The 9,360-nt window shown below is 66.1% G+C and overlaps 1 protein-coding gene across 2 annotated transcripts; it reads left to right on the top strand.

Annotated features, from left to right (window-relative positions):
* The first annotated feature begins 1,961 nt into the window (after nucleotides 1–1,961).
* CSF3R (colony stimulating factor 3 receptor) lies at nucleotides 1,962–9,249 on the top strand. 2 transcript variants are annotated; one of them, XM_084300508.1, is made up of 17 exons: nucleotides 1,962–2,054; nucleotides 2,497–2,582; nucleotides 2,771–2,869; nucleotides 3,131–3,430; nucleotides 3,563–3,686; nucleotides 3,805–3,974; nucleotides 4,861–5,015; nucleotides 5,458–5,611; nucleotides 5,704–5,786; nucleotides 5,915–6,128; nucleotides 6,364–6,552; nucleotides 6,788–6,889; nucleotides 7,078–7,224; nucleotides 7,513–7,653; nucleotides 7,802–7,892; nucleotides 8,068–8,149; nucleotides 8,245–9,249. In XM_084300508.1, the coding sequence occupies exons 3-17, from the start codon at nucleotides 2,797–2,799 to the stop codon at nucleotides 8,737–8,739; spliced, it is 2,520 nt and encodes an 839-aa protein (XP_084156634.1). In that variant the 5' UTR covers nucleotides 1,962–2,054; nucleotides 2,497–2,582; nucleotides 2,771–2,796; the 3' UTR covers nucleotides 8,740–9,249. The 2 variants fall into 2 exon arrangements, with proteins under 2 accessions (XP_084156634.1, XP_084156633.1); XM_084300507.1 differs by having other exon boundaries at nucleotides 2,494–2,582.
* The last annotated feature ends 111 nt before the right edge of the window (nucleotides 9,250–9,360 follow it).

Genomic DNA, 9,360 nt, shown 5'->3' with positions numbered 1-9,360 from the left:
TGGGGAAACTGAGGCAGGGGCAGGGGAGTGGCTGAGGCCCTGCCTGTGCCCACAGCCCCCAGGGGAGGGTCCCCAAACCCCCAGGACCCTGCAGCGAGGCTCAGCTGGGGCCCCTGCAGGGCTGAGAGCCGGGGTTTGTTTGAATTAATCACACCAGGCTGCAATTAAACAGCTCCACTGATCCATTAGAGGCTGCACCAGCTCTGCACTCAGCTCTCGCGTCTCGCACGGCTGGCAGTGCTTTATTTTTCCAGGGAACGCGAAGAAGAAAGAAGAAATCTCTTTAGGGAGGCCGGTTCTTGCTGACAGCCGAGCCGACGCAGCCGGGTAACGTCCTTTGCTTTGCCTAATGGCAGTGATCCGCCCGGCAGGGATTTAATTAGAGAGAGGGGCTGATTAAATGCCTGAAGGACGGATGGGGCTGGGCTCGGGGCTGCCCCTGTGCCCCTGCCCCATGCACACTGCTGGCCCCACCGCCCCGTGCCGTGCTTGGAGCCCATCAGCAGTGCCTGGATCCTTCATTTTCCACCACCTCCAGCACCGCAGGTGGTGCCCAGGGTGGCTCCAGGCAGTGCCACCAGCCCTCGGTGGCCATGGGGACGTCACGGCACCGCTCATCCTCCTGTCCCACCCCTGGGACGGGGTCCGTGGGCTTGTGAGAGTGACTCAGAGCCGGAGGGGAACTGAGAGAGCTGCCATGGGGACACATCATCCCCTTCCACCCATCCTGCATCAAGCCCTCTCCCTGTGGAACAGGGGGACAAATGAGCCCTGGGGGCAGGCACCCAGGGGTGCTCAGCCCCATGGACACCCGTGGGGACACCCAGCTGTGGCCCCGTGCCCGGCAGCTTGTTTTTGCCCGGTTTTGTGTTTACAGCTTTCGCCATCCCTCGCCGGTTCCCACGGAGATGCCCACGTCGCCATAGCTACCGGCACCGATATTCCTGCTCTCGGCAGTAAACAGCCTGCAAAGATTTCCGTGGTCAAATGCTGGGGGTTGCTACACCCGAGGGGAATGTTGCAAGGTTCCCCCCTCCTGCCCCACTGTGGGAAACGGCCCCCGTGGGGCTTCACTGGGATGGGGACAGAGCCCCCGAGCGTCCGGCCCCAGGGGGGTGCCCACATCTGGGTGCCCACCAAGGAGCTCGGTTGGGTTTTTCCCTCTTTGTTGAGCTTTTTGGTTGAAATCTTGTCCGAGGGGCTGGGTGCTGGGAGCTGGGAGGGGGGGAATCAGGGAACAGCCCCGTGCTGGGGTCGGGGGTCTGCAAGGTGCGACGGCCACAGCCTGGAGAGCTCCATCCCAGCTCCACGGGAGGTGCTGTGGGTGCGCCCCCCACCCCTGTCCCTCTGCATTTTGGGCAATATCAGCGTGGGGTGGGGAAGGGGGTCACGATCCCACGGCCCCACAGCCGGCAGCCTCGGCCCCATGGTCGGGCTGTTTGCAGCAGGGGTTGCGTGAGCGCCGAGCGAGGCGGCGCTGACGGCAAAACGCGTGCTCCAGATCCCGTAGTAAACACCCGTTTGCACAACAGCCACAGCCGCCGTTGCGAAGGCCGTGGTGCGTGGCGGGTTGGGCAATCCCCTGTTTACCCCACGGGACGCGGGTTTCCCCGGGGAGCCGATGGCTCCCTGCCTCTGGTGGCACTGCCCGCAGAGCCACCGGGCAGCCGGGTGCCACCCAGGGCGAGGTGCGGCTGGAAAACCCCGCTCCAGCACCCCCAAAACCGTGTCCCCGTCCGTTCCCCCACTCCGTGTCCCTCTCCGCAGCCCCAGCTTGGAGATGGTGGTGCTGGAGCGGGGAGGGCGGGGAGGCCGGGTGCTGCTCCCCGGCGCTGGATGCGTGCGTGCCGCCGGGCTCTTTCCTTCCTGCAGCGAGCGAGGCAGCCCAGCCTTCAGGGAAGTGTTTTGCAATCACCTTCTTCAGAGAGTCGCAGCAATTAACGGCGCTGGTTTTGAGGAACTAACGGGGAAAGCAGCATGTTGGCAAACGGGCTGAGCGCAGGGAGCCGGAGGCCGGCGCTGGGAGCGGGCGGTGACGGCGGCCAAACGGAGAGGTAGGGATGGGGCACGGGGAGCTGGGGTCCCCTCGGCCACGGGTGGCTCTGCCGGCCCCTGTTTGGCACAGCCACGTGTGCCAGGGGGTTGTGGTGCCCCGGGCTGGCTGCTTTCCTTCCGCCCACGCAGGACATCGGAGTGAGGGGAGAGGAGCTGAGAGCACTCGGAGCCGGGTGCTGGGATGGGGCAGGTGCCCAGCGCCAGGGGGATGAGGCTGGGACAGGGCACGGGGAGAGCTGGCAGCAGGACCCCTCCCAGCACAGCCATGGGATGCAGCGCCAGAAGTGCAGGGAGAGGGTGCAGGCAGCACCCCGAGGCCCTGCAGGCTCGGCCAGCCCTGCTGCGTCTCCTTCATTCATTCGTTTCCCTGTTTGAGCTTATCTCTGCTGCCTGAAACCCCGGCTCTAACCCCTGCTCAAACCACAAATCTCTCCCCAGCAGGGGCTGAAGGCACCCGATACAAGCCCAGCCCGTGGTGCAGCGAAGCACAGGGCGTTTGTGCCCCGGAGAGCCGGCGCCGAGACCTGGTGAGCGGGGTCTGCCAGGGGGGAGATCCAAAGGGACTCCTACAGCCCGGGCACGGACCTGTCAGTGCTGCAGGGGGGCAGCTGCGGGTGATGCCAAGGGGACGTCATCCTCCAGGAACAATCCCCGGTCGTCACGGGCTCCTCTATCCCTCCGAGCTCCTTCCCAACTCGCTGCTTCTCCATTCCAGGTGATGCCAAAGCCACGGAGCAGACCATGGCCAGGCGCGGTGTGGGGACGCCCTTGCTGCTGCTGCGGCTCTCCCTGCTCCTGCTCCTCCGCCTGGGCGGTGAGTGGGGACCCGGCCCCGTGCCCCCAAAGCCCCCAAGGCACCCAGTGCCCATCCCACCAGCTGGGAGTGTGCTGGGGACAGGAGCACCGGCAGGATGGGGCCCGGCACGGCTGTGAAAGGCTTGCCCAACGCCCAGCTCTTCCCCTCCGGTGGCTGCGGGGCCCCTCTCAGGAAAGGAGCCCTGCTCCTGCCCTGCCTTGGTGCCGGGGGAGGCTGAGACGGTTTTGTCACGGCCGTGCCCGCTCTCCCTTCCTGCAGGGACCCTCGGCTGTGCCTCGGTGGAGGTGGGCTCGCCCGTGGTGCCGCTGGGCTCGGCCGTCACGGCGTCGTGCAGCGTGCGCAGCAGGCTGTGCCGTGGGCTGCAGGGCGGGCGGGCACGGATCTCCTGGATGCTGGACAACGAGACGGTGGCCGGGAGCCAGGGCTGCGGCGCGGGGGACACCGAGGTGTCCAACCTGACCCTGCCCCAGTTCAACCGCACGCAGGCCAAGCTGTGGTGCTGGGTGGAGTGGAACGGGACCAAGCAGCGGGTCGGCCTGGCCGAGATCCGGGCGGGCTGTAAGTCCACCACGCACACGTCTCCCCCCGAGGCACCACCATCCCTGTGTGCTCCCCACAAGGTGGCTGTGGCTTCTCCAGACCCAAAATGGGACGTTTTACCCAGCTCCTCTCCTGGCTGCTCTCTCCTAGACCCCCCTGCCAAGCCCTCCAACCTCAGCTGCCTGCTCAACCTCAGTGACTACGGGCTGACGTGCCGCTGGCAGCCAGGAGCCGACAGCCTCCTCCCCACCAGCGTGGTGCTCAAATGCTCCACGTAAGCCCTGCCGGGGGACACCATCCCCATCCCTTCCCTTCGGCTGCGTGTCCCAGCCCTCTCCCCACCAACCCAGCCCGTCCTCTGCCCCCGGAGCCCACCCGTCTCCCCCCCGCAGGAGCAGAGCCCCGGCGGTGACGGGCTGCACCCCTCAAGGTGGCCGCAGCCACTGCACGGTGCCGCGGCGCCTGCTGCAGCTGTACGGGCAGATGGAGATCTGGGTGGCCGCCTCCAACGCGTTGGGCACGGCCGAATCCGAGCGCCTCCGCCTCGACCCCATGGACGTCGGTGAGTGACGGCCGCCGCCGGCCTCCCCACGCACAAACGAGGGCCCGGGGAGACTAATTATCGGTGAGGGAGGGATATTAGAGCGCCGTTAGAGCGTGTCAGGCTCCCGGGTCGTATTTTACAGGCAGGTTGCCGTGATAAATGGCTTGCTGAGATGAATAGGTGCCAGCGCCGCGTTTCAGAGCTGTGCGGCGCGCGCCGGCGGGTTACGAGCCGTCGGTTGACCCGCTGCACTCTACAACTCTCTCCAGCAATTGATTCCCCATTTATTCAGGAGCTCCATTAATAATGCATCCGGCTCCCATCAACTATTTATAACGGGAACCTGCCCAGACACCGCGAGGCGTCCTGCTGGGGACGGGCTGCCAGCCAACCAGCCCAGCCACCCCGCTCGGAGTGGGTCCTCGCCCCCACAGGGACACGGACCTGCTGCCTTCCTGGGCTGTGCACTGATCCTGCACCCATCGGGGTGTTTCTCTCCCCCGTAGGAGTTAGCACAGCCCGTGGTGTAAACCAGCTCTGGCCCCGTGCTCCTGAGCATCATCCCCGTGTCCCAGTGTGGGGTGGGCAGAGCTGGTGGAAACGGGGCAGCCCCTGCCCACCACGGGGCCAGCTGCAAATCTTTTGGTTCCTAAAGGAAAAGATGCATTTCCCCAGGCTCTCCCCGTGTGCTGCAGGTTGCTTGCACCTCGTTGCTCTCCAGCTCCTGCCCCTTCTCGCAAAGTCTTGCCCAAAACATTTTGGGGAGGCTCCTCCCCTGCCCCCCAACCCCGAGCTCAGCACCCAGCCCCGCTGGGGTTCGAGGCGTTGATAACAGCCCCATACCAGGATGTGGCCCCGGCACAGCCCCTCGGATGCCCCCAGCTCCCCCCATTTCTCCCTGCAGCCCAGCTGGAGCCCCCGGCCCTGCGGAGCATCCAGTCCGTGCCCCCCCAGACCGACTGTGTCACCCTGGCCTGGGCGGTGGCACCGAGCAGCGCGCACATGGAGCTGTGGTGTGAGCTGCGCTACCGGCCCCCCGAGGACCCCAACTGGGTGCTGGTGAGTGCTGCTGGGGGCAGCGGGGCCCCGGGGACTGCAGGAGCCAGGGCGTCCCCACTGCTCCGAGCTCAGCCAGGTTTTGTGCCCTGCTTTCTGCACCCTTGGGCACATCCAGGGGCAGGTTGCAGCCCCCCAGGTCCCTCCCAGGAGGGATGCAGCAGCAGCATTTTGCCTGCGGTGCCATCGTAGTGGCTCCCTGCCTTCAAAACCCCAGGGTAGTGTTATGGGGTCAGAACCTGAGCCTGGTCCTGATCCCAACCAGAGCAGCTCCCTCTTTTCCCCTCCTTGGAGGGGGAAGATGATGATGGGACGCGTGCCGTGACCAGGGAAGAGGACCGCAGGGTGCCCCTCATCCCCACACCAGCACACAGCTCCCGGGGCCGTACCCCACAGCTGGATGGGGTTTGGAGGCAGGAGCTGACCCCACTCTGGCTGCCCCCAGGTCACCGGCATCGTCGGCCAGGCCGGCACGGCGCAGTGCTGCGGGCTGCTCTTCGGGACCCCGTACCTCTTCCAGATGCGCTGCCGGCGGCACTCAGCACGCGGCCACTGGAGCGAGTGGAGCGCGGCCAGGAACCACACCACCCACGAGAAAGGTGGGCGCAGAGAGGTCCGGGGGGGGCCCTGCACACCCCCTGAGCAGCGTGGCTGCAAGGACACCGCCACGCTCACCCCTGTTTCACTACAGCCCCCACGGGGAAGCTGGACGCATGGTGGAGCACGCGGCCGGACCCGGCGGGCAGGAGGCTGGAGGTGCAGCTACGGTGGAAGGTGAGCGTGTGTGGGGAGTGTGGGGTGTTGCCTTCGGGGCCGAGCACCCCCTGTAAGCCCCGTGGGGAGCACAGGGCATTGCCTTCGGGACCTAGCACCATCCCCTGTAAGCCCCCATCTGCGCCCAGGCCCCGCGGCAACGGGAGGCAAACGGGCGTTTGCTGGGGTACCGCGTGGCTCTGGGGCCCAGGAGGAGAGGCCGGGAGCCCCCGACTGTCTGCAACACCTCTGACACCCACTGCGACTTCACCGCCCCGGCGGGGACCAGGAGGGTTTACCTCTCTGCCTACAACGCCGCCGGCGAGTCGGCGGCAACCGAGGTCGTGCTCCTGGAGAGGAAAGGTGAGGGTCTGAAAGAGCATCTCTTGTGGGCTGAAAGCTTTCCCCCTCGTAGGGGTTTGGGTGGCGTTTTTAACGTGGCTGCAGCCCCCAGGGAGGGTGAGCACCCGCGGGGCTCCCAAAGGGGCTCCCCACGAGGCTTCCAGGCAGCTCGCGGGGGCACGGGGGGCTCACGGCTGCAGGGAGCAGGGCTGGGCTGCTCCCCTCTGCCCTCAGCCCCGTGGCTGTCCCCACGCAGGTCAGCCCCTGGCTGGGCTCCGGGCCGAACCCGCAGGTGAACGAAGCCTCTGGGTGCACTGGGAGGCACCCCGGGCCCCGGTGGCTGCCTACGTGCTGGAGTGGCAGCGGGTGGCCTCGGAGCCCGGCCGCTGCAGCGCCTGCTGGCAGATGGAGCGCGATGGGGCCGACACCTCTGCCCTCATCCAGGGTAAGCAGGGGGTTTCAGGGGGGTTTCAGGGGGGTCCCAACCAGCTCTGCAGGGTTTTGTGCCCCAGGGTCTCTCCTGTGCCTGTAGCTGGGGGTTCCCAGCAGCAAATCCTGCCCAGAGCCCATGCCACACGCTCCCTCCCTGCTCTCCATCGGCTCCCCGGGGGCTGGCACGACCGGGGGGGCTCAGCAGCCAGGACCCCCAGCCCACAGCCCCCCTCTGCTCTCCGTTGCAGGCGGCATCGAGCCCTTCCAGCGCTACAACATCTCCGTGTGCCCCCTCTACAAGGACGCCGTCGGGACGCCCGCCCACACAGCAGCCTACTCCAGGCAGAAGGGTGCGTGCGCTGCCCGCACCTCCCCTCGGGGCCCACCTTGGTCCCCACGTGCCCCAAATTTAGGGGCTGTGCAAAAGATCTCAGCCCACCGGGCTGGGATTTGGCTTGCTGTGGCTGCACAGAGCCCCCCGGGGCACAGAGGCAGCAGCTCAGCGCCGTGCTCAGCCGCTCGTCCCGCTCCCTTCCAGCACCATCCCACGCCCCGAAGCTGCACCTGAAGAGCATCAGCAAGGCCCACGCGGAGCTCTGCTGGGACCCGGTGGCCGTTGAGCTGCAGAACGGCTTCATCACCAACTACACCATCTTCTGGGCCAACAGCACTGCCGAGGTGGCCAGTGAGTCCCGGCCCCGTGCCCTGCCCCTCCTCGGCTGTGCCGTGCAGGGCGTCAGCAGCCCCAGGCCCTGCTCAGATGGATCGGGACCCACGGGGCTTTGATCAACCCGTTTGTGGGATTTTTCCCTGCCCATGGCACTGGGATTGGAACTGGGTGGGCTTTAAGGTCCCTTCCAACCCAAACCCTCCCATGATCTTATGATTGTGCCCATCCACTCTGCCGGGCAGCCCTTGGTCAGGCTGTGCAGGGCATGGCCCAGCCCTTCCAGCAGCCCCCGTGCCTCCGCAGGTGCCGTTGTGAATTCCTCCTTCAATTCCTTCATCATCCGGGACCTGAAGCCATCAACCCTCTACAAAGTGCACATCATGGCCTCCACGGTCGGCGGCAGCACCAACGGCACCAGCCTCACCCTGGTGACCATGGTGCTGGGTGAGCATGGACGTGAGGGGCTTTGGGGACACTGGAGGGGTGTGAGGGGACCCACTGGAGCCAGGTCCTGCCCCAAATTTGCCCCACCGCTGTCCCAACCAGTCTGCAAGGGGCACTTCTTGCCGTGACCCCGTCCCCTGCTTTCCAGATGACATCGAGATCCAGATCCTCTTCCTGACCCTGGGGCTGATCTTCGTCCTGCTCACAGCCCTGCTGATCTGCTTCCAGAAGAACGGGAGGTGAGCACCGAGCGCCCCGCTGCGGGGTCGGGACCGGGCTCTGTATGGGGCTGGAGCTGCTCTCGTCCCCGGAGGGGCTGAAGGCAGGGAGGGGATGGCTCCAGCCTGATGGCTCCAGCCCCACAGCAGCCATGTCCTGGGCACCGTGCTGACCCCCTCATTGTGTCACCCCCAGGGTAAAGCAGCAGTTCTGGCCCAGCGTCCCCGACCCGGCCAACAGCAGCCTGGGCAAGTGGGTGCCGGCGGAGCTGCAGCAGGTGAGACCTCTGGGGCCTCCCCTGCACGATGCTTGGGGGGACACGAGAGGGGATCCTACAAACACGGCCGTGCCATCAACACGCTGTTCTTCCAGGAGCCTCCCCAAGTGCCCAGTGCGAAGGAGCCCGGCCTGGCGACCATTTCTACCGTCACGGTGCTGGAAAGAGCAGCAGGGAAGCAGGCGCCCGTTTGGGGCAAGGATCCCCCTGAAGAGACCACCGTTGACTTCCCTGGGGTACCCCAGCCCTATGTGCAGCAGGACGGCCCCAGCAGGGCCATGGGGCTGGGCACCGGCTCCTACGGGAGCGGTGAGACCGTGCAGTACACGCAGGTGGCAGGGGATGGCTACAAGGGCCAGCAGCGCGTCCCGTGTCGCCTCTACCTCCGCTCCAGCTCCACGCAGCCCCTGCTTTTTGACCGCAGCCCCAGCCCCAAGCCCTACGAGAACCTGTGGTTCCACGGGGCCGCCCCCAGCCACGGCTGCCGGGGGGCCGGGGGCTTCTTGGAGGAGGCGCTCATCGACTTCCCCCTGCTGCAGGGCCTGCAGATCAGCGGGGCCGAGGAGCTCCATGACTTCCAGCGGTGTTAACGGTGCCATCCCATTACAGGACCAAAGACCCCGGACCAAACCCCGCTCTGTGATCCCCCCCTGTGCCCCCCAAGCTGGGCATAGAGCCTCCCTCCTGTTGTCCCCCAAGAGCCTGCAGCCCCCAGGGATGCTCTGTGGGGACCCTGGGCTTGTCCCTTTTACTTTCCCATCCCCTTTTGCTTTCCCATCCCTTTTTTTCTCACATCCCTTTTTCTCTCCCATCCCCTTTGCCCTCTCCTCCTGTCCCCCATGTCCCCCCAAGCTGGGCACGGAGCCCCCCTCCTGCTGCCCCCCAAGGCCCTGCAGCCCCAAGGGGTGCTCTGTGGGGACCGTGGGCCTGTCCCTTTTGCTCTCCCACCCCCTTCACCCTCCTGTCCCCTTTATTTTCCCCCTCTACCCCTGTCACCCCACAACCCCACAGCCTGGCTGTGAGGCACGGGCAACCCCTCCCTGCAGAGCAGCCCTAACCGGGGGGCTCCCAGTGCTGCGTCCTCGCCTCCCCTGATAACAACAACCCCAAACAAAACAAAATAACAACAAAAATAAAAATAAACAGGGATCAGCCCGGGGTGGGAGCCAATTTTGGGGGATTTTTTGGGGGACACATCGATGCGCTCGGCG

The sequence above is a fragment of the Netta rufina genome, assembly GCF_964035555.1.
Source record: "Netta rufina genome assembly, chromosome: 23".
In the NCBI taxonomy this organism is placed as follows: Eukaryota; Metazoa; Chordata; class Aves; order Anseriformes; family Anatidae; genus Netta; species Netta rufina.
The sequence above is the reverse complement of the archived record's forward strand: the minus strand, read 5'-3'. Positions and strand labels throughout refer to the sequence as shown.